Source organism: Rutilus rutilus (assembly GCF_951802725.1).
Source record: "Rutilus rutilus genome assembly, chromosome: 5".
Classification (NCBI taxonomy): domain Eukaryota; kingdom Metazoa; phylum Chordata; class Actinopteri; order Cypriniformes; family Leuciscidae; genus Rutilus; species Rutilus rutilus.
This window is the reverse complement of record NC_140213.1, coordinates 44,471,389-44,498,849: the sequence shown is the minus strand read 5'-3', so window position 1 is coordinate 44,498,849 and position 27,461 is coordinate 44,471,389. Positions and strand designations below refer to the sequence as shown.

The 27,461-nt window shown below is 38.7% G+C and overlaps 1 protein-coding gene across 2 annotated transcripts; it reads left to right on the top strand.

Annotated features, from left to right (window-relative positions):
• On the top strand, nucleotides 1-27,461 carry tmem91 (transmembrane protein 91). 2 transcript variants are annotated; one of them, XM_084408857.1, is made up of 5 exons: nucleotides 1-212; nucleotides 351-484; nucleotides 13,312-14,680; nucleotides 18,233-18,379; nucleotides 22,402-27,461. In XM_084408857.1, exons 3-5 carry the CDS (start codon nucleotides 14,282-14,284, stop codon nucleotides 22,555-22,557), a joined length of 702 nt encoding a protein of 233 aa, XP_084264983.1. In that variant the 5' UTR covers nucleotides 1-212; nucleotides 351-484; nucleotides 13,312-14,281; the 3' UTR covers nucleotides 22,558-27,461. The 2 variants fall into 2 exon arrangements, with proteins under 2 accessions (XP_084264983.1, XP_084264984.1); XM_084408858.1 differs by lacking the exons at nucleotides 1-212; nucleotides 351-484 and adding an exon at nucleotides 11,383-11,491.

Here is a 27,461-nt window from a genome sequence, read left to right as displayed (position 1 = left end):
AAAAGAGGAGAGGAAGATGCAAAGAGCCGCTTCGCTGCTGTAGTTTGGAAGTCTCGCCAGCAAGACTTAAAAGAGCATTGGTGGTATAAATACCCAGCGTAAACAGGATTAAAAGAGCAACTACTGACTCCATCAGAGAAGTGTGAAGTGAGACAGACAGGCAGAGAGAGAGAGAGAGAGAGAGTAAAGTGTAAGCATCAGCATCAGCAGCGGTGTGTACTGCAGTGTGTGTCTACACACTCACACAGGAGCTCGCTTTATTACAACGCTCAACTTAGGAGGCAAGAACTGTCACTCTTTTACTCTAACACCATCCCGTCTCTCTCTCTCTCTCTCTCTCTCTCCGCCAGACTTGCTTATACACACAAATGGAGAATATGTCTTGGTGCTAAAAGTATTGCTGAAGTTCAAACTGGGCCGCTGGATTCATCCGTTTTGCTCCACACACTTCGCCGACACCAGAGTTCAGCATCAGATGAAAGAGGTACGTTTTGCTCATCTTTTCTGATAAAAATGCATTTTAATCAGTATTGTCCAGGATATTCATACCATACAGTGTCTTTACGGGCAGTCCGGGTGTAAGCGTTATCTATATTTCTCGTACATTATTTCATGTCACATCCTGGACGAACAGATGTGTGGGACATTTCTTTAATTTTGCTGTGCTGTTATTATTTTTCCGCCCTCAAAAAATTCAGTCAAAGCTCTTCTGTGCCTCTTGCATGTGGGGTGTAGAGATTTCTCTGGCGATCATAACACACGCAAGCTTTGCCGTTATTATTGTGTCAGACTTTAGTGATTATAAATGTGCTGGAACACTTTCAGCTATTGTTCAGGAGAACTGCTGCAGTTCCCATTAGAGAGAGACATTTCTATTGTTAGTCACTGAATCTGCAGTCCAGTGTCGCCTCTGTAGTGATTCATGTAGTAGATGCTCCCCTGGAGATCATGTTTAGATGTGCATTAAGACAATTACTCAAAGTGAAATATATTTCATATTTAATAAAAAGTGACCCTTCACACACACACACACACACACACACACACACAAACCATTAAATTCGGTCTCTACAAAACATACTTCCAGATTACAATAAAAAGGAGATTATTTCATGGCATACGGTCTTGTGCGTTATTATCCCTAAAGTCTCAGTGCACCCCCCTCTTATGCACAAATCTCACTACTAATCTAAACTGTCCTGTACACACACTCACACACTCTTGTTTATCAGCGCTGTGCTGTCACATGCAGTGTGTTGCCTGATTCCCCTGCCTGCTGCATGCTGGTGAGATAACCTTTTACTTAGCACGAGTAATAAACAATTAGCCGGTGATTATGTGCGACGCGAGAGGATTTCTCATTTGATTAAACGTGTTCTCAGTGAGGCAGAGCATCTCATTTATCATATTTGTGTCTAGTGTTCTTAGATTTTTCTTATTATTGTTCAATTTGACATGCATTGAATTGTGTGTCATTGGGATGGGCATTTGTTTATGTGTGTGTGTGTGTGTGTGTGACTCAGATGATGGAGGAGAAGGCCAGTAAGGGGTCAGGCCACCGAGAGCTCTTTCATTCTTTCCTCTGGTCTGTTTCACACCGCTCGCATTAGCAGCGCGCAAGAGAAGCTGCCGAGGCTCGTGTTCTGCTTTCACATTGTGTTACCAAACTGCGTCCTTACACCACAAACCGAGGGATTTCTAGATTACAACCTTGAATATTTTCAATATTTTCAACACTTAATAGTGACTGCGTGGTATAGTATTGTGAAAAACTACCCATTAAATCCTAAAGCATCAGAGAATTTTTAATTATAATATATATATATACATGTGTGATGTAAAAAAAAAAAAAAAAAAACATTCAGAAAATTATTATGATTAATAACCATTAATAATTCATACGAACGATTTTATATTAAAAGGTCATGATGTGAGAAAGCAAATTTGCCTTGATCTTTTGACATAAGAGGTCTTTGAACCATTAAAACATCCTGCAAGTTTTAAAGCTTAAAACATCCTCCTCATTATAAGCAAGTATTTATTAATTTAATCAAGCCCCAAAAACAGCTCGTTGTTGTCATATGACCGCCTCCGGAGTGAGACATGGATGAATAGTTACACATCATCACACCATAGGCTCTGCCACAGTGTGTGTGTGTGGTCCTGGTAAACCCTACGTTTGACAAGGATGACAATACCGGGAAAGCAGCTTATAAATCACACTAAATGACGTTTTCTTAAAATGTAAAAAAGGTTTTCTGTGTGGGTTGTGTTTAGTGTTTGGTGAGAGAATATACAGTTTGTACAGTATAAAAATCATTATGTATGGAAAGTCCCCATAAAACATGGAAACCCAATGTGTGTGTGTGTGGATGTGTGTCATTTACTGTGCTTCTGTCTGTCAGAAAGTGTTTGTCTGTCACTGTGCGTAACTTTGTTCTCTCCATTATTTAATGTTATATCATAAAAGCCTACATTGCAAAAGATTGGGTTGATTAATAGGTTTTAAGGTCAGAATTTTCAACACAAAAATATAGTTTATTTCGCTGAGTTTAGCATAGTGCGTGTGACAAAAATAGGCTTAGCATTGAAACTTCTGCTACGAGTGTTGTGCTGGTTCCTCTGGCATGAATGCTATAACCTGTTAATACGAGACTGAAAGAAATGTGTCTCTTACGCGAGCAGTGGGAAACATCTGAAATATGTTCCCCCACCACATCCAACCTGAAAGTCAGCAAATAGCCTGGAGGCTTGTTTGGTTCCTTGTTTGCACCATGAGGCTTTTAATTTAAAAAAAATGCCCAAGACAATAGAAAGCTGCTTGTGTTGTACAGTACATACACCTCAACTACTTTACCACATAAATGGATGTGTCATAAGAGCACAATACACCAGCAGTTCTGATTGATCGTAGTTTGCTCCCTATGCACGGCACAGCTATCACGTTTTTGTAGCCGTCTCGGTTAACAAGCACTGGCATGAGATGAGAAGACCCGTCTCACACTAAAGGAGAATGAAATAGAGGTCTGAAACCCATGGCAGCTTCACGGCCCAGTCAGTCTGACTAAACAGACAATGTGTTTTGTATAAAAGAAACTTCGAACTGGAACATCACATGCATTTTGGGAAAATAACGTGTGCTGACGTATCTTCCCAAACTTGTAATGAGAAACTTGTTGTCAACAAAATAGAAGCTTTTACAAAAGTAAAAGCTGTGTGGTTTAACGTTTGAAAATGATATATCTTAAATAATCATTTTCTATTTTACAGGGAAATACTACTATAGTAATATTGCACTTTAAAATAGAAAATTGAGTATTTACGAATAATACTACTAATAAATAAAAAATATTAAACAAAATAAGAAATATTGTTTTTTTTATTGTTTTATTTTGTTTTATTTCTTTGGCCAAATTGTGCAGCCCTATAAACAAGCACAGCAAACCTAAAGCCTTTTTTAGTCGACATCACAATTTTTATCAGAAAAGTCGCAATTAAATTTTTTTTTCCCAAATCGTGCTGAGCCTGTAGAAATATAGACATAAACATAAACATTATAAAAATATACATTTTTCAACTGCTCCACTGAACATCATTTTTATCAATGTTTGTTCAGTTAACCCTCTAATTGACCTATGGCTAAGCCACGCCCCTCCACTCACTCAGACATTTGGTAACAGGCTGCGATGTCAAGATTGCAATGCTGGAATGTGTGTGTGTGTGTGTGTGTGTGTGTGTGTAAGTCAGAGAGAGAGAGGCGCGGGCGCGATCGAACAGTGGAAACATAAAAACATACTCCATTTTGTTCATACAGGACATCATTAAAACTGCAAAGTGTTTAGCCTACTTATATTTGTAAAACACAACATTGTGCTTTTGTCAAACTGTAACCTACAACTGTCACCCAACCAAAATCACACACACACACGCTGTTTAAAAGCAAAAACATATAAAAACTGACTAACTGCAATGCATTTCAATGGACGTGGAAGCAGAGAATGTCTGAGTGTATTGGGTTAGCTATGCGCACTGTGATTGGCTCATCGCGTTTGGGGGCGTGGCTTAGCCATAGGTCAATTGCATGCTCAGGTTTGTGAGATATCGTGGGCGGTGGAGGATATATGTTGTCTTCAAACAACCGTATAAAGGCATCTCTTGTCAACAGGATGATTGTGATTGCATTCGGACATGCCTTGATGCCCTCCAACATCCGGACCAACATGCGAAAGCAGCATTATTCATCTTTTGAACACAACAGCAACTAGAACAACATGCACAAAGATTTCAGACGCACAACCATCAAAGAAATCAAACCCAAACCGAAGAAATTCAGTGCAATTAGATGAAAGAAGACTTCCATTCTTTATTGTCACCAGTATAGATCTGTCAAGCCCCGGTGCCCTTTTCCGCACCCAAGTGGATCAACAAGAATAATGAGATGTCCCATTATAATCAGATTATAGATAATGAGAAAGAGTCAGACACATAGACACACAGAGTTCATGGCTCATAGGCAAACACACACAGTCCATGGCAGGGAAATCCCCCTACAGCGTCTGTATGTTCTCTCTCTCTCTCTCTCTCTCTCTCTCTCTCTCTCTGGCACAGCTGGTGTGAGGCACAACGGGGCCTGAGGGATGACAGAAATCACCCAGCTAAGATATGTGCAAATGGCTCCTCTGAAACACTGAGTGCTCTGCCCAACTCAAGAGAGAGAACGAGAGATAGAGAGTGTCAAGGGGAGAGAAGTGTAAATGACAGGGAAAAGAAGGGAGCAGAGGCAGAGGAAAGGTACTAGGAAAAAAGGCACTGACAAAAAGTATGATATTACCAGGTTTGGTAATCTGTTGAATGAGTACATTTAAATGCAAAATGTGCTGTGATTATACCATGGGATTCTATTACTTGGAAGTAGCAGCATGTACAGTGATGAGCCAAAACATTATGACCTATCACAGGTCAAGCGAATAATGTTGATCATCTCCTTACAAGGCCACATGTTGAGGTCTGGTCCGAAGAGGGACAAACCACAAACCGGCGACAGGGTTTTGGCCTCTTTCGGCAGGATAATGCACCCTGCCACACATAGTTCAGGAATGGTTTGAGGAGTGTTGTCCTGGCCTCCAAATTCCCTAAATCTCACTTGGGATGTGCTGGACCAACAAGTTTGATCCATGGTGGCTTGATCCACATTGGAACCTAAAGGACTTAAAGGATCTGCTGCTAACATCTTGGTGCCAGAGACCTAAGGACACATTCATGGCTCTTGTAGAGATTCGGCGTTGTCATTTTCGCCATGCTCCTATTCTATAAAATCTGTTGTTTTCTGGTGGGATTCTCTCTGAAATTTGTCTGAGATCCTCCGGCCATGATTGAATCTTCTTTTTGGGTGAGATTCTCTGAGAAAATGCTCGACAACTCTCCCGGCCGTGATTAAAGCATTTAAAGGACATTTGCTGAAGTCTGTCTGTTTATAATTGCTGCGCAGCAAGTTAGTTAGGGGACCAAGTTTGAGATAGGGGGACGTCGATTGTAGACGAGACCCAGATAGACTAAACGTCGACTGTAGATGTTCGGGGACGTCGATTGTAGACGAGACCCAGATAGACTAAACGTCGACTGTAGATGTTCGGGGACGTGGATTGTAGACGAGACCCAGGTAGACTTAGGTCAGGTGCAAAATAGAGAAAAATCTACCACAATGTTTACACAAAAATGCAGTGGAAAAGCAGTATAGTGGAATGCAAAAACATGAGTACGGCCCATTACAGTGCATTCAAAGTGTACATCATATTAGTATAAAACTGATTCACTGTAGAGTTCAACAATTCCCGCCCCATTTTTCAGCCGCACTGGTTCCGGAAGTATTTTTTCCATTAATTTTTTCCTATAGGAAGTCTTTGTTAAAGAGCTGCACCAAGCCAATCAGCCAATCAGGTGAATCATAGCATTCCAAACTTTGATTTGAAGGACCAAATGACAAAGGTACAAGACTTAAGGGCATCAGTGAGGGGACAGAACTACAATCCCATGAAGCATTGCGAACAGCATAATCGAATCAAATCGAATCTAAAAGCGATGGAGAAATATAAAATATAAAATATATTCAACATTTGTACATATATATATATATTCAACATTTGTACATGAGAAGTTTTATATTTCTCCATATTTGATTCGATTATGCTGTTCGCAATGCTTCATGGGATTGTAGTTCTTTCCCCTCACTAATAAATATTAAGTGTAATATTTTAAGTGTATTGCAAAATATGCATATATACAAATATGCAAGTATGTTGAGAGCTTAGAGAGATCAACTAGATTACATTCGCTGTGCTTCGTGGGAGTGGGCGGAGCTATTTTGGCTTGGTTGCTTTATTCGATTCACTGATTGGTGTAATTTTCTGTACAGCATCATAGGTAATTCTGCTGTTAAATGCGATTATTTAAAAAATAAGCTGAAATAATGCGAGCTGACGACTTCAACAGAAGCAAATACCATAGATTAACAACCTCGTAGCTCACAGTATAAGGTCTATCTTTAAAGGTTTAGAAGTTACCATTCAAAATCAATTTCCCTATATGGAGAAAATGAATGTAGTTTTACTTCCGGAACCCGACTGTTGCTCTCTATACCACGTTAAGGCCATAGTACTATGGTTACAACAATAACAGTGAGCAAAACAGAGAGAGAAAGAAGGTAAAAACAATTGAACTAGAAAGATGACTGATAAATGAGCTCATTTCTAAACACACGCACAGAATGCTGGGAAGTAAAAACACCCCTCCCTCAGTGGAGCTCGATTCCTTTTTCCATTATAATGTCATTTAGCGAGGAATTATGTATCTTTCCATCCTGAGTATAATGTGACATTGCTGGGCTCAAGGAATTATTGTGCTGGAATTATATCAAGGCTCACTTATATAAGCAGAGACGTACAGCGCAGAAATGACGTATCGGACTTCGGCTCATTAATCTTAGGAAATGCATTCATAGTATCAAAGGCGATGTGTTTTCATATAGACCTATAGACTGAGTTAATTTCTGCTTTAATTAGCAAAACGCAGCTGTTCTCCATCATCCTTTATTTCGGTCTTGAAGGGTGTATAGTGAAGGATGAGTGTGCTTGATAATGCCTCTCCTGTGCTGTCAGTGTGATATCTGTCGTCCATCAGCTTGTTCATCGGCATTTACTGTCGCTGCTTTTTCCTGCTGCGTCTGGACTCTATCCTCTGTTGCCTTGTGTGTGTGGAAGATTTAAAGACAGAAATACATGAAATATAAGCAAATGTTTTCTCCTTAGCAGTGGGTCTCCTGTCTGAGCTTAATCATGAAAGATAATGACAAATTATAAATGATAGTATTGCAAGATTTATTTTTTTTTTTTTAAGAAATTGATATGTTTGTTCAGCAATAAGGATGCATTAAATTGATCAAAAGTGTTACAAAGAAATTATATTTCAAATAAATGCTCTTCATTTGAACTTTCTGTTCATCAAAGAATCCTGTATTATGTTTTCCACAAATATATGAATATATGTTTTCAACATTGATAATAATAAGAAATGTTTCTTGAGCATCAAATAAGCATATTTGAATGATTTCTGACACTGAAAACTGTGCACAGTAAAACACTGCTGTAAACATTGCTTTGTCTGACGTACACACAGCAACTCTGGCTCAACCAATAGCGTAAGTTTGGGGCGGGACTATCAGTTTGTTTGACCAATAGCAGATGGGGGGTCATGTTCAAGAAACCTGTTTGGAAAACGGATATTTCATTTTTGTTGCTATTTTTCTTATTTTTTGACAATAGTCGTGAACAAATGACTTAAAAAACAGTTTAAAAGTACAATAAATCCTCTGTCCCTTTATAAGAAAGCCCAATGCAAAATGTACATCGACACACATTACTATCTCATGATAGATTTTTGGGCTTTGGCTGAGGTTGTCGGTTAAGCGGAAATAATGCTGAACCGGCTAAAGGAATCAAATAAAAGACAAGAGGTCAGTTCTAAACAACGCAAAAAGAAGATGAAGTAGCCAACGTGTGTGAGAGTTATAGAAAAAGAAATCGGAGCACAGGAGAGAGAGCTGGTTCTCTATAAAAGTGCTGGGGCTGATTTGCTGTGCTGTCCTTGTAGAGCTCCGTCCAACTGACCGGGTGTTTTATGTGTGAGGCAGAAATCAGGCTTATAATGCAGCTGACAGCAGTCCTTTTATGGGTTAGCAATAAAGCTGAGTGCATCTCCTCTGGAATCAAGCCATCCTCGCTTAAAGGGATAGTTCACATTCAAATACTCAAATACCGCCACTATTTACTCAACCACGTCATTTCAAACCTGACTGTTTTTCTAACACAAAAGAAGATATTTTGAACGATTTGCTTGTTTGCTCGTTTCCGTGTGATGACGACAAATGGGAACTGGAGCTCTCAGGCTTCAAAAAGCACCATGATAACGTCATAAATGTGATCTATTTGATTATTGTGCTATATGTCTTCTGAAAGCGTGTGATTGAAAAAGACTTGAAAATATGTTTTGTGACTTAAAAGAATGATTTGATCCTGATTTTGACATCATGTAGCTACACTTCCAGTCAAAAGTTTGGAATAATTACGTTTTTTTGAAAGAAGTCTGCATTTTATTTGATAAAAATACAGTAAAAACAGTAATATTTTTAGGTACCACTTTACAATAAGATTTCATTAGTTAATATTAGTTAACTACTTTAGTGACTAATAATGAACAATACTTCTACAGCATTGAAACACGTATGATTTTCATCAAAAATCCAGACAGTTATGTGTCATGGTTTCCATATAAATATGAATTGTTTTCATTATTGATGATAATACATTTCTTGAGCAGCAAATCATCATATTAGACTGATTTCTGAAGGATCATGTGACACTGAAGACTGGAGTGATGATGCTGAAAATTCAGCTTTGATCACAGGAATAAATTACATTTTAAAATATATCACAATAGAAACCGTTCTCAAAAATGCATAACATATCACAGTTACGTTTTTACTGTATTTTTGATCAAAAACCTTAAAACATCTTATTATTCCAAACTTTGAATTGACTGTATATGTTAAATTTTTACCTTTTTTTTTTTTTACCTTGCAATGTTTAATCAAAATGTCATAACTTGATCTTCTGTTGAAAATGTTACATTTAGTCCACTTAAACCCGTCCACTATCAAAGGCAAATTAATCTTCAAATCAAAATGAATAGAACCAAATCTCCGTCCTACAGATTTTCTTTTTCGCTAATCCGTAGTTACATTCAGAGATGTATACATCATCCGAAAGCTGAATAAATAAGCTTTCCATTGATTTGTTAGGATAGGACAATATTTGGCCGAGATACAATTTGAAAATCTGGATATTGAAAAATCTATATTGAAAAAAATCGAAATATTGAGAAAATCTCGTTTAAAGTTGTCCATTTATGTTGGCGATTGTGCTGCACTCACTCACAAAAATAAATGTTTTATATATTTACGGTAGGAAATTTACAAAATATCTTCATGGATCATGATCTTTACTTAATATCCTAATGATTTTTTGGCATAAAAGAAAAAGCGATAATTTTGACCCTATTGCCACAAATATACCCGTGCGACTTATGACTGGTTTTGTGATCCAGGGTCACATATTCCACATAAGAAAGAAAGTCATGCAGGTTTGGAATGACATGAGGGTGAGAATTCTCATTTTCTGGCGACCTGTCCCTTTAAGAGCCATACACAGTGTGAGTGTGTGTGTGGGTGTATAGGTCTGATGTTTGTGGCCCTCTCCATCCAGTGTGTTTAGAGGTCCACTGCAGTAATGTTGATGTCAGGGAGAGCAGGGATCTGCTCCTGAATTATCACCCTGGCGTTCTGTCTGCGCTCAAGAGCTCGACCACAAGCGGAGGAGGACAACGACAGGAGAGCAGAGCAAAGCAATATGAAGCAGAGTAATGCAGGCTTCAGCTCTCAATGCCACTACCCAGACCACAGATCTGCACTCGACCGGAACAGCCTCATACGCTGATCCATATATCTTCATATGGTAATGGATAGTGTATAAAATCAGATGCAATTCGATTTTGCTTCAACTTTATTGATTGAAGTGCACCACCATAGAGTCAATTACTTTCTTTATCATGCCACTCGATGTGCTGCTGAAATCAGATTTCCTTTTTGACTTTCTACTCGAGGCAAAGCACCTGAATATATGGCTGCATGGTAAAAAATAGTCCATATAGAAATAGAAATATTCCATTGCCAATTAAAATGTGCCGTTTAGAACCAGAACAAAAAAAAAAAAAAGTGTTAAAACCTATTTTAAAAGTTTGAAATATTAAAATTTAAAATAAAAGATTGAAATATTTCATTATATTTTAAGATATTTCAATATATTTATATCTGAGGGCAAAGCTGATTTTTTCGGCTGCCGTGATCTCACAGACATTCTGATATTCTAATATGAAAAAGACATTTTTATCAATATTCTAATGAATAGAAAGTTTGTAACATTGCAAAAATCTTTACTGTCATTTTAGGTAATTTAATGCATTCTTGCTGAATAAAGACTTTTAATGTTCATCCAAAAGTATAAATTGACTTTTCTTTTAATGTGGAACACAAAAATGACAGAGTTTAAGCAGAATGTTCAAGCTGCTCTCTTCAATGCAATGAAATGAGGACTAAAGAAAAGACAAATATGCTCAATAAAAGAATCTGGCATTGTGCACAATATTCACAGTATAACTTTGTATAAAATCTATAAGTATAAAATCTTGCTTGATATCTGTGGCCATCATTAACTTATTATTATATGGAAAAGATGAGTTCATTTGTGTTCCAGAGAAAGTTTCGAAAGCTGAATGTATGACGACTGAATCTCTTTATAGCATAATCCTTTATATTACATTCACACACACACACACACACACACTGCAGAGGGCAAATGATCCCCTTGAGCAAATCGTTAAAATCAAATTTTAAATTGAATTTAAATAGCTATTTTTTTCTAATGCAGTATTCTTGCATATCATTAATATTAAGCATGCTAGATCGCTTTATCAAAGTTTCAATTAACATTTAGTAGAATCCATTAACAACTAGTTTAAATGATGCGGCGTGCATCCTAACCCTAAAGCCATTTACATATTAAATTAGAAAATCCTCATCGATGCCTCAGGTAAACCTCTAACGTATGCCACTGACGGAGATGATGTCAGGTGTGTGAGACTGGTGCAGACAGGCATGTAGAGGACTGATTGAAAACAGCGCAAGGTTAACAATGAGAGACAGACGCTCACCTGCACCAGATGCCTATCATTCTGAGGCCGTCATTCTGGTTTTTCAGGGGCCGACTGACTGACGGAGGGGCTTCTGGGAAATGTGACAGCAGATTCTGATCGGCTCTCTTTAACACCCACTGACTGAGACTCTTCAGCCAATGACCGATCAAATAAAGGTCTACAATCAAGGGTAATGCCAATCTGAGACTCTTAAAGGGATAGATCACCCAAAAATGAAAATTCTGTCATTAATTATTCACGTTGTTCCAAACCCGTAAGATTTCCGTTCATCATTTTGATGAAATCTGAGATCTTTCTGTCCCTCCATTGACAGCTATACACAACTACCACTTTGATCAAGAGATCGTAAAACTAATCCATATGAATTGAGCGGTTTAGTCCAAATTTTCTGAAAAGACTCGATCGCTTTATATGATGAACAGATTTAATTTAGGCTTTTATTCACATATAAACATTCATCAACTCACACATCAGTTGTGGTAAACAGAAGCTCAGTCATGTTCGCTTGACGTGCGAGAACCAATGAGATTCATTCTCGTGTTACACAGCACGTTAGCGCTTCTCGCGCGTCAAGCAGGTTCGGTTGAGCTTCTGTTTATGTCCGCTGATCAGTGTTTATATGTGAATAAAAGCCTAAATTCAATCTTTTCAGTCTTCAGAAAATTTGGACTAAACCGCTCAATTCATATGGATTAGTTTTACGATCTCTTTATGAACTTTTTGAAGCATCAAAGTGGTAGTTGCATAGACTGTCAATGGAGGGACAGAAAGCTCTCAGATTTCATCAAAAAGATCTTCATTTGTGTTCTGGAGATGAGCGAAGGTCTTACTGGTTTGGAACGACATGAGGGCGAGTAATTACTGACAAAATTTTCATTTTTGGGTGAACTATCCCTTTAATACAAATTGTCAAATGGCACTTTTTCCACCCTTAAAGGTCACTGCAGTAAGGGGACACTACTCATAGTAAAATAATAAGTGCATGACAATATACACATTAAAATATACAATGTATTCAAAAGAGTAATTGGTTAAAGGCACACTATGCAGTTTCTGTTTTTGTCAAACAGCGACCCCTAGAGTCGCTGTGGAGTATTTGTATTTAACGTTACTGTCGTAAATAGTTTTCGTTTTCTTTTCCTTGACTCTTCCGACCGCGCTTTCTTCGTCGACTGCCATGATTCACGTCTGAAATGCGTGCTAGTGTCTTCCACAGAGGCTGCTTCATATGTTGTTGATGTATGTGACGTCGTGCCGTAAAGCAAGTCGTGATTCTAGCGACATTTGGTGGGGCGCCATCGCTCAAACCTGCACTGTTGGTTTGTTTTGCCAGCGGCGTCTCTCAATGGCTTACATCCTGATAACAAATGAGTCTGACAAACAAAATAAGCAAGGTGAAGGGAATATCATAACCACATCACAAGCTCCATTTCACCCTGACGCTCTTATATAACCAGGCATTCGTCCAGGTGTTTACATTGGAAATATCTTTGTATGAATACACTGCCTGGAGCCGCAAACCTCGATTTCTCTGCGGCGCTAGATTCAGATGGCAGTACCGAGGCTGTTTTTAGGTGAGGGCCGCAGAGATTTGTATGCAGAGCGAGTAAGTGGACTAGATGACGTGTAACGCATCACGATCCGCCAGAGGGTCTGCTCTCGAACCGTCATGCCCATCTAACATTTTTAAAGGGGACTTGGGCCGCTGCCCTCTCATATTTCCAAACTAACGAGTCTTCTGCCCTCTCACTGATGCTCTTTGCCTTTGAGACAGACGTGCTCTTTGGAATAGACCGCTTAGAAGTGTTCAGAGGCAGATGTCGAGTTCATTAGTGTCCGTTCCTTTGGCACATACCATCCTGCCACTCAAACATTACAACAGACCGGCCTTATAAAATAGAGACACTTGGGGATCGCTTATCGAGAGCTTTTTTTGTGTGTGCGCTGAAGCTAAACGGCATTTCTGACTCTGTTCTCTTCTTTTGGCAGGCCCAAGTGTCAACATGAGAGGTGAGAGGTGCCGGACACGGCCCTGAGAGACTTCACTCGACTGGGAGAGAGCGTGGCGCATTAAAAATACAGGTCCCCACATGCTATAAATCAATACCCAAGCACTCTGATTTCTTCATCAAGACGTTTCTACTCGACTACAAGCGAAATGGGTTTCTTGAGCACTTGCTGACCAGAAGCCGGATACTATTTTTGTCGACGTCTGAAGTCTCTGAAAACACACCAGGAGACAGAAACGATATATTTATATATATATATATGTGCATAGCTGATAAAGCTGATAAGTCTTTCAACCTCCTGTCAATGCACTTACAGTGACACTTCCTTCAAAGCTTTTGGCACTTCAGAGAATATTCCGATCAGCTTTGGTCTGTCTAATTCACGGCTATTTTTATTCCACTACATATTTAGATAAAAGTCTCCCATTACAGAATCCTGTTCAAAACATTTCGGTCTGAATGGGTGAGAGCAGAAGAGAGGTTCACGCTTAAAGTCCTCACAATTTCACAACCTGTCTACAGTCGGTTGCTAATCACGGTGTTCCATCATCAGAAATGACTTCCATCTTTTTTTCATGCAAAATGAAGCACATTAGCATATTTATGGGCTGAGATATAACCAGTCGTGTACAATGTGCTACATGGATCTTGCATTCAGTCATCAAGCGAAGAAACAAATAGCTTCTGACATGTGAAGAAAATGGGATATTCAAGAGCTCTGTGCACTTAAACACATGCACTAAAAGAAGTGCTCTCGGAGGAGATGGAGGAGCACATGAGTTAGTTTTCCAGCTAAGGTTTATGCTTGTCTCTGTGAGAAATCAACCAAAAAGTCTTCAGTTTAAACCGCTGTGTTGCTGCGTTCACATAAATGACATATCCTTAAGAATACAACTGTTGGCCAGATCAGCCAGAAAGCATCAGTTGATGTCAAATCCAGATCTCTCAAAATGGAGAATTTGGATGAACTAGAACATCCATTATTGGGCGACAGCCCCAAAAACTCAAGTGGCGGTGGACTGTTCAAAGGCATGTTGATGAGGAACGAGGAGGACAAAAGACTGCCCCCTCTGGACTGGAGGAATTATTGCAGTTCTACAGATATTCAACAGCAGCAGCTCCTGGATCCGTGTTCATTGCCTAGCACTCTAGAGACTCTTTATCCTCCTACTACTATTTGGGCCGCCGCTGACTCCCTGGGCATCCACAGTAAGGAGTATCTGGAAACCACCTTTGTGGACATTGGTCCTGGTTCACCATTGGAAAGGAAGTTGCTTGCAGAGTCGAGAGATGTTCATAGTGTGTCCTACAGCATAGAAGATGGGGACGACCTTTTGCCAGACTTTGAGGTAAGGCCTCTACCTCCAGAATACAATACATGGGTGTTTCTTTAAAGGGTTAGTTGACCTAAAAATAAAAATTCTGTCATTAATTACTCATGTCTTTCCAAACCTGTAAGACTTTTGTTCATCTTCAGAACACAAATGAAGATCATTTTGATGAAATCTGAGAGCTTTCTGTCCCTCCATTGACAGCTACGCAACTACCACTTTGACGCTTCAAAAAGTTCATAAAGATTTGTAAAACTAATTCATATGAATTGAGTGGTTCAGTCCACAGTTTCTGAAGAGACTCGATCGCTTTATGATGAACAGATTGAATGAACATGTAAAAAGTCATCAACTCACACATCACAAGCTCAATCATGTTTGCTTGACATGTTCAGCATGTTTGAGCTGAAAGAAAGCTCTCAGATTTAATCCAAAAGATCTTCATTTGTGTTCCAAAGATGAATGAAAGTCTTTCGGGTTTGGAACGACACGAGGGCGAGAAATTAATTAAATAATAAAACATTTCGGGTGAACTGTCCTTTTAACTACAGACAGTGTATAGTTTGTGCTCATTTCACTATGTTTATCAATTTTTTTTAAATGGAATAATTCATTATTTTTATAATGCAGATTCATAGTTTAAGATTGAAAGAATGAGATCATGATAAACAAATACATAAAAGGCATTTGAAAGGTATAGCAAAAATAAACGAAGGCAATGTATAAACCTGTGACAAAAAATTCCAACATATATTTGACTAATGTTTGGGGTCAGTAAAAAAATGTCTAGGATAATACTCAGCAAGGATGCATTAAATTGATCAACAGTGACAGTAAAGACTTCTACAAAAAGTAGAATTTCACTAAATGCTGTTTATTCATCAAATAATCTAAACAAAAAAAACAAACAAAAAAATCGATTAATATTACATATTTCCGAAGGATCATGTGACACTGAAGACTGGAGTGATGATGCTGAAAATTCAGCTTTGCCACCTCAGGTATAAATAACATCTCAAGATATATAGTAAACCAGAAATGTTACTTTAAATTTTAATAATATTTTGACCCCTGTTTCTTTGCCCTCTCAATATGGTGTGCGGTGGTTTGGTCTTCCTTTTTGGCTCATTTCTTCCTTGCTGTTGTATTTGGACTCTGAAGAGAAGAGTGAACTGAGTTCATGCCAAGTCACTCTCTGTTTACTGGATTCGCAGTTGTTCATTCGCAGTCCAAATCCTCATAGCTTTCTGCATTTGAAAAATAGAAAATCACCTAGCCGTTAAGCCGTGCTTTTCCTCTAATGCTCGGGATATTGCGGCACAAATGTGGAATTCAAATGCTGTACAGTCAGTGATAGGTGAGTGAGCTTTTAAATTGAAAAATCAAATGGCATGAATAGCAGTGGGGGATGTGGAGCGCGGACACTGGCCTTCAAACCCAGCGTGATTATCGAAAGCTCTGCGTTCACTGGCGTGTGAATAATAATGCCACTATGCTGATGAGCTCCGTGCCAACTTCTATTTCATACACCAGCAAACAAGATCTGGGTGGGAAAAGCAAAGATTCAGATTACCGATTCGGCTTACCCCCTAATCATTTTGATCGATGGCTTAAAAAAAAAAAAAGAAGGTGATTCTTTACCCTGTGACAGCCAAGAGCACATCAAGTATCAGACCATTTATGTCTGTCAAAAACACCACATGCAGCTCAAGCCAAACATACTCAAACACTTAGCATTCTGCGTCAGAGCACAGAAGCATTCCTCTGAAAAGCGGCTTGTCACATAGCACAAACACTCAGTCCCTTTAAAAGAGCACTTGAGGTTCTCTCTGTCAGCACTGATTACACATGCTGTCACGCCATCAGGGCTTTTCATCAGGAGGTCAAGTGTAAAACTGCTGCCATTAAAATATTTAAAAACCTGTTCTGAGCAGAGGCAGTGCTAACAAAGAGGAGAAACCACTGTGAGTCCGGCGAGTGTATGCGTTTCATGAGGACCTGCTCTACTATGACACACAGCATTAATAAAATATTACTATTTAAATACAAGAAGGCGCTTACAAGTGATGTGGGGCGTGGTACTGCAAGGCTACTCTTCGAAATATCCATACGCCTTTATTTCAAATGGCTATGATGAGGTATATGTATAATTTAAAATCTAAGATCTCAGACTTTCATTTCTGACCGTAAAGTACATTTGACAGGAACCTGACCACTGACCAACTGACCACCAGACAAGTTGCAAACAGTGCTTGGAAGTACAGATTCTGTCATCTAATAGATTATGTTATTGTATTACGTAATTTGGATTCAGTAATACAAGTTTAAAGGGATAGTTCACTTAAAAATGAAAATTCGGTCATCATTTACTCACCCTCAAGTTGTTTCAAACCTGTATGAGTTTCTTTCTTCAGCTGAACATAAAGGAAGATATTTTGAAGAATGTCGGTAATCAAACAGTTGATGGACCCCATTGACTTTCATAGTTGGAAAATAAAATACTATGGAAGTCAATGGGGTCCATCAACTGTTTGGTTACCGACATTCTTCAAAATATCTTCCTTTATGTTCAGCAGAAGAAAGAAACTCATACAGGTTTGAAACAACTTGACGGTGAGTAAATGATGACCGAATTTTCATTTTCAAGTGAACTATTCCTTTAAAATCTCCACAACAGGTCAAAGCTGGAGCACAAATGCATTAAAATGGTATCAGTGAATCATTTATTCGACCCGCACTTCATTTTCTGACTTCTCAATGCTATATATGGGAGAGAGGAGAGCGTGTGCTTTAATATTACCTCTGCTGCACTCACAGCGCTGCAATAAAATTTGATGAAAAATACAGCAATATAACATTTTGTCACGCTACGCTGCTTTATGGTTGAAAAAAGTAGCTTGAAGTTAGTTGCATCATGCTTTTAGTAAGTTACTGCTCAGAGACTGAACCTGACTGGGTTATTTAGTGTACAGTGGAAAACTTTAGATGCTTGTAAGTGTCATTTTTCGTCCCTTTTTCCTTTACTTGTTTTAGTCCATGAATTCACTATACAGTGAAGTCGGTGAAGTACAAAATACATGACTCGCATCTGAAGGATGTAAACACTGGTTGGAGAGAAAGTGAAATAAGCAAGAGTTGTCAAACACAAGACACAAATTGAAAACACAGCTCTTTTTTTGAAACATGAGTCAGAATTCGCCTGTAGGCTTGCGGCACGACTAGCGCACATTTGGCATAACCTCATTCAGTCACATTTTCTTACAGGAACCAGAAAAACCTGCAACAGATACATTATTACAACACAGCTGAAGTGAATAGGATAACACATAATTACATTTGAAGTTCACATGTTAGAAAAACAATTTATATAACCTACAATTTTAGTCATCTGAAACTCCCTGAAGAATTAAGTACAACATATAATTCAATACATGATAAATGAATGAAACTTTTATCCCATGACAAATTGAATTTAATTTCTGACCAGTAAATCATTTCCATTATGTAACATGTAAGCTCTCTGGACTTGTATGCTTGAGTAGTGCTGATGATTGTGATGTTTACCCACAGGACTCCTCCAGCGATGACTTCAGTGACACAGACAGCGAGAGCAACTTTCCCATCATGATCCCTCAAGATTACCTGGGCCTGGCTTTCTTCTCCATGCTCTGTTGTTTCTGGCCTCTGGGCATTGCTGCGTTCTATCTTTCCCAAAAGGTATTGGGCCATTCTCTTGGGATTTTGTGGATATATAATTCTTGTTGTTCATTCAACAGTGTTCGCATATTGCAAATACGGAGTCTTTTGTGACACTTGAAATACTTGTCTCTCATAAGACTCTTGATTGACAACACTATTATTAATATCCTTTACTCTTAATCTTTTATGAACATTAAGAATTCTGATGTCATTCATGTCCTCCAGTGAAATATTATAGAAATGGCAGATGATGCATGGGAGAAAACTGATTGGAATGCCAACTAATGGAGAGGAAAAGAAAAAAGACAGGAAGAAAGAGGACACAAGCCATAAATCATGCACTCAGAAGTCCATTATATAGAGGACTGCAGCAGTCTTCCATAGTGCCTGATAATAACATCTCATCTAGTCTCTTTAAATACAGTTTGACTCCAGAATGTGAATATCAAACAAATGTGGTTTAATCTACCTTTATATCTATGATAGATGGGTGCTATTTGCTGTTGTCAAGCCACTCACATCAAGTGTAGACTCAGTGTTAGTCAGACGGATGGATGGATGGATGGATGGATGGATGGATAGATAGATAGATAGATAGATAGATAGATAGATAGATAGATAGATAGATAGATAGATAGATAGATAGATAGATAGATAGATGGAGAGATATATGGATGGATGGATGGATGGATGGATAGATAGATAGATCGATGGAGAGATAGATGGATGGATGGATGGATGGATGGATGGATGGATGGATGGATAGATATATATACGGATGGATGGATGGAGAGACAGACAGACAGATAGATAGATAGATAGATAGATAGATAGATAGATAGATAGATAGATAGATAGATAGATAGATCGATGGAGAGATATATGGATGGATGGATGGATGGATGGATGGATGGATGGATGGATGGAGAGACAGATAGATAGATAGATAGATAGATAGATAGATAGATAGATAGATAGATAGATAGATAGATAGATAGATAGATAGATCGATGGAGAGATATATGGATGGATGGATAGATAGATAGATAGATATATGGATGGATAGATAGATAGATAGATCGATGGAGAGATATATGGATGGATGGATAGATAGATAGATAGATAGATAGATAGATAGATAGATAGATAGATAGATAGATAGATAGATAGATTGATGGAGAGATGGATGGATGGATGGATGGATGGAGAGACAGACAGACAGACAGACAGATAGATAGATAGACAGACAGATAGATAGATAGATAGATAGATAGATAGATGGAGAGATATATGGATGGATGGATGGAGAGACAGATAGATAGATAGATAGATAGATCGATGGAGAGATATATGGATGGATGGATGGATGGATGGAGAGACAGATAGATAGATAGATAGATCGATGGAGAGATATATGGATGGATGGATGGAGAGACAGACAGATAGATAGATAGATAGATAGATAGATAGATAGATAGATTGATGGAGAGATACATGGATGGATGGAGAGATACATGGATGGATGGATGGATGGAGAGACAGATAGATAGATAGATAGATAGATGGATGGATGGATGGATGGATGGATGGATGGATGGATGGATGGATGGATGGATGGATGGATGGATGGATGGATGGATGGATGGATAGATAGATAGATAGATAGATAGCTGGATGGAGAGACAGACAGACATAGATAGATATATAGATAGATAGATAGATAGATAGAGAGACAGACAGACAGACATAGATAGATAGATAGATAGATAGATAGATAGATAGATAGATAGATAGATAGATAGATAGATAGAAAAAGTTAGTTAGTATACTTCAAGCTAAATCAAATTCACAAAATCACTGGTGTGACGTCATTTCGAACAAAATCAGGCCAAAACGAAGTTTGTTTCGGGAGATGGAAACGGCTTGCCAAAGCAAACTTTACGGAAAAGTTTCCTCTAGCTGGTAAAAACCTTCGTACCACCATTGGTCCATTTCGATTACGCAATAGTTGGGTGTGGCTCTGAGGCTCCGCCTTCTTTGACATGGAAATCTTCTCCGGTCCGTTTCTCCATAAACGTGAATGCGAGTGTCGGAGCCAATAGCCTCGTGGGCAGAAGCGCCAGCATAAAGCTCAGGGCGTTCCGAGTTCGAGGACCTTTCCCGATCCCATCCCACTCTCTCTCTCCAACTTCGCCTCCTGTCAACTAACTGTCCTACCATAATAAACGGCAAAAAAAGAAAACTCGCGAGTAAAAACATGAACAAACTGGAGAGCCGCTTTATTTTATTAATTGAAAGAGATACTGACACTGTTTTTCATGTTTAATACTGTAAAGATGCTTGCTTTTAAGCAGTCTATTGTATAAAGTGGTATGTAAATAAACGTGACGTGACTGATGGAGTGCTGAATTGCAGAGCTCGTGCAAAGATCCACATCGCTACTATCAGATGCTTTCTCAACTGCTGTTTTCTCATCACTGCCATTCTTGTTGTGTGGTTGTTTTGTTATTGTGAGGAAAGTGCGCAGCAACATATTAACAATTAATACTCTAAATGTCGCTCTCAGCAGCGCAGGCGACGTCAGGATGTTTGCTAACAGTATATTATCGCTACTACATATTTCAAACTTCTTTTTGCCCCAAAGCGAAGAATGAAAGAAGAACTTCTCCGTGAGAATATCAAGAGCCTTTAGTTAGTTATAGTAATAGATGATTAGGCAGATCGATATAAAGATGCACTGACAGACAGACTTCTGTGTCTAAAGGGCAAATGGACTGAAAGTGGCAGAGATTAGCAGAAAGCTCAGGGCAAGTTCTCTTTTGGGAGTGAGTGTGGACATTATGGAATTACACCTGAGGGTTTAGGCAGGATTACGCTGAGATTTGCAGGATTATGTCACCAGTGAATCAAAGTGGCACACGCAAGACTAAAACAAGTCAAGGCACTTGTGTTATTCAGCTGTCTTGTCTCATCCTCAGGCATTCGACCAATCACAGACCGTTTGCTGACCACATGATGTATATCACACACAAAACCCAAAAGCTCTAATCTGGGGTGCGTTTCCCAAAAGCATCGTTTGCCAACCATGGTCGCAAGTTCTGTCGTTATCAGCAGTTCAACGAGTCGGTGTTTCCCGAAACCATCGTTCCAACGAACATTCGCAAAACAGCGTCGCAAAGTTGTGTGTTTGTAACGACAGCTCTCGACCTGTGTTTAGAAGCAGAGTTCATTTGCATGACGTGGACTTAATAAATCCTTATCTTGAGCAAAATAGCGGACATTCAGTACAATCTATATTCTATTATTTAGAATATATACATTTACGTCTTTTAGTTCGTCAAGAGATTTAAAGCACCGTTTGTGCGAACGTGCTCTAGTACGAAAGAACGAGTCTATGATTGAATCTGGAAATAAAGCAAAATAACTGAGAAAAATTAGAAATAGTCCTCAGATGTCATGTCTAATCTATAGCAAAACATCTAGCGTTAATTCAATCTCAAACAGATTCGTTAAAATAAGTTATTACTCCAACACATGCGTGACATTCATTAACCAACGTGGTTGAATGACGAATTTGCGACAATACGGTTTCGGGACTCGCTAGTTGATTTCTTCAACAATGCATCGTTCCACGGTAGTTAAGCAGAGAGTTATGTCATTGTACGGAGATCACGATTGATCATCTTTATGAAAGGTGTTTTTTGGGATTAGTAAACCACTTGATGCGACTTTTATTATTCTGTTCAAACACCTTTTCAATGGAGGCGCCACTCCAGACGTTCAGCCCTCAAGACTGATCAATGATTTCATTCAGACTTTAATTAGCGTCATAATGAGAGACCTCTGGTGATTGATTTCCAATAGCGCACAGGGTGTTGTCTAAAATGAGGGGATCAAAGGTGAATGGAGAAGAGAAACGAATAAAAGATAGGATAGTGTAATGACATGCATTTCAACCATACGGTAAACAACCTGGAGAGAGCAACGTGACGTCCATCACTCGTTATGATTAATGCTGCTGTTTATCTTCTCCACTCCAGACAAACAAAGCTTCAGCACAAGGAGATTTCCAAGGTGCCAGCGCAGCATCTCGGCAGGCTCTGTGGCTCTCCGTGCTTTCCATCGTCTTCGGCATCATCACTTACATCTGTGCCATCGCTGCCCTGATCTCCTATCTGTCCGGGAAACCACCTTAAAGACTACAGCATCGGTATCCTCTCTCCAATCTTCCAGAAACACACCTCCCTGATTCCTCATCACACAAACCGCTGCTCTTTACACACTTGCATTCATCTACATCTGTACATGCGTTCAGCAGAGACGGCACCTTCTCTGCACAACTTCACCGTGTTCGTATTAGAGTCTGAAGCTCATAGAACATGGAGATGATTCAGATCGTAAACAGTGTTCATTAGATTAGGGGGAAAAATAAATCAAGTCGCTACATTCGGAGAGAGGGTATAGATTTAGCCGAAATCTTTGTATTTGGGTCGGAAAAGAATCTGAAAGAGAGACCTGCGCTCTGTCTTGACGCTTGTGTGTACGTTGGCAGGGGAGGGAGGGAGGGATCTGAGGCCTGAGGGTTTGTTAGAAAGGGAACTCGACAAGGACAGCACGGACTTGGCTGTGAAACGGCAGGACTTGCCCTCTGAGACACATGACTCGAGAAAACTGGGTCATTTTCTAGCTGAGCTCTAAAGATGGTCATTGAACCACTCTCCAAACCGTGAAAACACCACAGTAAACGACTTTAGGACTCAGTTGGAGATTTGTTAGATTGAAAACAAGTTCAAGTTCAGACAGATTCTGCAAATATGCGGATGCAGAACAGGAATGCGCAGGCAAAAGTTCAAATGCGATGGGGTACAGTGACCCTGGACCACAAAACCAGTCAAAACCAAGTCACACGGGTGTATTTGTGGCAAAAATCATTAGGATATTAAGTACAGATCATGTTCCATGAAGATATTTTGTAACTTTCCTACCGTAAATATTTAAAACATTTATTTTTGTGAGTGAACGCAGCACAATCGTCAACATAAATTGGCAACTTTAAAGGAATAATATTTTTTTGCACCCTCAGATTCCAGATTTTCATATACTGTCCTATCCTAACAAACCACACATCAATGGAAAGCTTATTTATTCAGCTTTTCAGATGATGTATAAATCTCAATCTAAAAAAAAAAAAAAACTGACCCTTGTGACTGGTTTTGTGGCCCAGGGTCACATATATACGGCAGATTCCACTGAGTAATGCTGTTATGAGAAGCTTCTCCTGCAGGACTCTATTCATAGCTTGATAAAAGACTCTCCATTTGTCCACCTAACAACAAAACTGTACGGAGACGCTTCATATGACTCAGCTAAACCATACCTGCAAACTCTGGACCGCTGAAAAAGGTGATGAATCAGTAATTTTCTAAACAATCATGTGTTTTCTATACAATTGGTCTGAACAAAAATTGCAGAATGGCTAAATGAAAATGCGAAGTCAGGTTCTGACAGTGGGTAGCTCTTGTGGAAAAGCAGGAATACGGCGGTTATCCCTGTACGCACTTATCAACACCGCTGTGTTTACGCAGGTAGGACATTGAAACGTTTCTGAAGACTGTTCACGGTTGAACCTTCTCCTGTAGGAATAATCATAGCTTGATAAATGTAGACTCTCCTTTTTTTTTTTTTACCTAACAACACAACCATATGGAGACATCTATGATTCAGTACCTGCAAACTCTGGACCGGCAAACAAGGGAACAAATCAGGAATAAGCAGTTCAAATCATTTCGTAAAAGTCTCATAATAGAATAAAATTATGTGTTGTTTTGGTAGCAAAGTTAACACTAATGTCTACTGTAACAACCTAAACTGTGATATAACCATAAAAGCAAAGATTTAAACAGTTCAAATAATATTTTATACATAATTGGCCTGAACAAAAAATGCAGACTGGCTGAATGAAAATGCAAATTCAAATGGTAAGACTATTTGCGCTACAGACCAATGTGTTCATGATTACAATATAATTAATTAAAGTAATATATATATATTTTTTTAAAAGCCAGTTTGCAAAATCAAGCAGCATAACCAGTGTTGGGTAAGTAGTTAAAAAGTAATGAATTACTAACTATTAGTTACATCTTCAACAGTGTAATTAGATTACTGTACTAATTAATCTCTCTAAAACGAATTGGATTACTTATTACTAATTACTTTTTAAATCCCATATCAACCTCATCCAGATGAACAAAGTATTTAAAGTGAGAAGGGTACATTAAAAACATACATTTTGAATCATTTACAATCCCACTATTGTTTTTTTATACAGTATTTAATGCAATAACTTAAGAAATAACTCATTAAATTACAGAACGATTAAGAGTAATCCCTAACTTTACTAGGGAAAAGTAATTAAAATACAGTAATGAATTGCTAAGTAATGCATTAGCATTAGATTGTTTTTGTACAGCTAAAGATAACTGTAGGCAACATTCAAATTACAAATGGCTCTTACATTAAAAATAAGGTGAATTAACATCACCGTAGTAAGTATTGTACGGAGGTCGAACTAAAAGAAAATGCCATCAAACGTTTTGTTTCATCCAAAGGCGACGAGTTTGCAGGTATGAAAACATCTTTAAATGATTTATATTCATACTGAGCTAAGCATATAACATGTATGTTTTGTAGATGTGAACTAAAGGGTATTTGCCAGTCTCGGCAGTCATTAACTTGAAGCTGCATTCGTGCGATTGACGGCATGCACTTGAGGTCATGAAATCCATTTGGTTAATAGGGGATTCTGGGATATTGGAAGCTCAAAACTGGAGTTGGTGACATTTCTGCATGGGCACTCTTTATTTTGTTGTAGCACTCAACTAATACTTCAATCTCTTTTGTGGGTCTACATTTCACCTTGATAACCCTAAAGGCAAGTGATTCGCAGTGCCAAACGACGATGCTTTAAAACAAAGTATAAAACACATTACATCACATTTCTCATACTTTTCAGATCCACCTGCACTCATACACAATTAATGGCACTTCCCATTTTCAGCAGGATATTTATGTTTGTAACCCTAGTTATTAATTTGACTGGTGAACTGTTAACATAATCCACACAATAGATCCATCTAGACTGATGTAGTATCAGTATACAAATGCACCCATAGATTCCCGAAACTTGACAATATATAAATGCCAGAAATACACAATCGTTTAAAAGTCTGGGGTAAGAACGTGTTTTTTTTTGTACAAAGTCAACCCCAAACTTTTGAACGGACGTGTACATCATAGAGAGAGCCGACATTTAAATGTCAAGTGCATGATGATACAATCAGAAAACAACACTAGTAATGCCTGATACAGACTGTACGATTTCAGCAATCCTATAGGATCATTACAAACCCTACTGTACGACATGGATCTAATATACTTGGGTACGACCAGAGATGGGCATAAATACATGGAAATGTATTTAAAATACAAATACAAAATACTGTGTGAAAAATGTATTTAAATACAAATACAAAATACTGTGTGAAAAATGTATTTAAATACAAATACAAAATACTGTGTGAAAAAATTTATTTAAATACAAATACAGGATTTTGTACTTTGAAAATACACAAAATACATGTGAAATTGGCCATCGAGTGCAGGTATAGGTCACAGTGAATGAAGAAACTACATAGGCCTACTCACTTTTCATTCCTAACCTCATCTCTGCCCTCTCTTTCTTTATTTCTTTCTGGCAATTACAAATAAATACCCTGACAAAGAGGTTGACTGGCAAAAAGTATTTGACGTATTTTGAAAATACAAAAATACTCATCTTAAAGGGGCTATGTGTAGGTTTTTACTTAAAAAAGATAGAGTTTTCATTTGTACATGTATGAGCCAACCATGATGTAATAAAAATAATGACACCTTGACTGTCCACCACGGTTGCCTCTATCAGCCTGTAGGCTCAATTGTGTGTGGAGGAGTCGGCCCGAATCGGCGCGAAAATTCACAAAATGTGACGTCATGCGCGTTCTCGTCTACTTGGGCTTACATCCGTACGGCACGGCACCCATTATTAGTAAGCAGCGGCAATTGGTAGTGTTTTCAAATGGTGTTTTCTTACCTCAAACATTATGCTGGTGAATCTCGATGAGCCGTCAGTGGTTGCTGCGGCACCCTGGTTGATGTGGTCGTGCTCGTACGAGCGTGTGCGCGCCGAGAACGAGCATGAGACTGGCCGCAGTTCCTCTAACGGCCACTGGTGTCAGTAACTGTTAGAAATTTCAGAACCTACGCAATGCTCCTTTAAATGTATTTAAATACAAATTGCATTTGATTTTTTCCAAAGGCTTTAAAATACAAAATAGTATTTTGTATTTCAAATACGTATTTTAAATACATGCCCATCCCTGGGTACGACATGTATGTAGACTGTACGATGATGACAGCTATTGAATCGTAGGCTACGACGCTAGTTACTATAGAAGAATAAACCGTCATCAGCATGAGCGAGTGGTGAACAAATAGAACAAATAGAGCAAAGTTTTTATGTGCGCTGAAACAAATTGAACATGGATGAATCATGGCTGGGGAAAAGAGGCCATCTTGGCTTTTCAATCTTGAGGAAAGTTTCATTTCATGTTGCAATTGGTATGACGTAGGACCAGCGTTTAGGAGCCACGACGGCAGGAATCGCCACAATTGGTCATCTTTCATCTGGGACAGTCCAAAACCGTACAATGTGTACCAGGCATTAAAGATTGAAATGTGTCCTGCTCCAAAAGATTAAAGCCACAAAACAGCAGTCAGCATAAACTGCGCTGGCAGGTGCCCTTCAAGCTCCCCGCAGTCAGAAATTAGGTCATATCATGGTAGGAAATTATGTACTACTTTCACAACAAGCTGCCCCATCGAGCGGAGGAGAGGAGCGACAGCACAGCCCCTCCAGTCAGCTATCAGTAACCCACACCGGAGACATCCGAGAGCAACACAAGGCATTCTTTTACTCCTCCTCTACATTCATCTCGTGTATATGTGTATGTACCTGTAATGAACAAATAAATGCACTTGATTGAACATTTAATTTGCCTTTGGA

Bases quoted from the DNA above. Each gene is read 5' to 3' on its own strand.
- tmem91 (XM_084408857.1), top strand. From the start codon at position 14,282: ATGGAGAATTTGGATGAACTAGAACATCCATTATTGGGCGACAGCCCC. The intron at 14,681-18,232 runs GTAAGGCCTCTA...GTTTACCCACAG, and splicing joins ACCTTTTGCCAGACTTTGAG to GACTCCTCCAGCGATGACTT. The intron at 18,380-22,401 runs GTATTGGGCCAT...TCTCCACTCCAG, and splicing joins CGTTCTATCTTTCCCAAAAG to ACAAACAAAGCTTCAGCACA.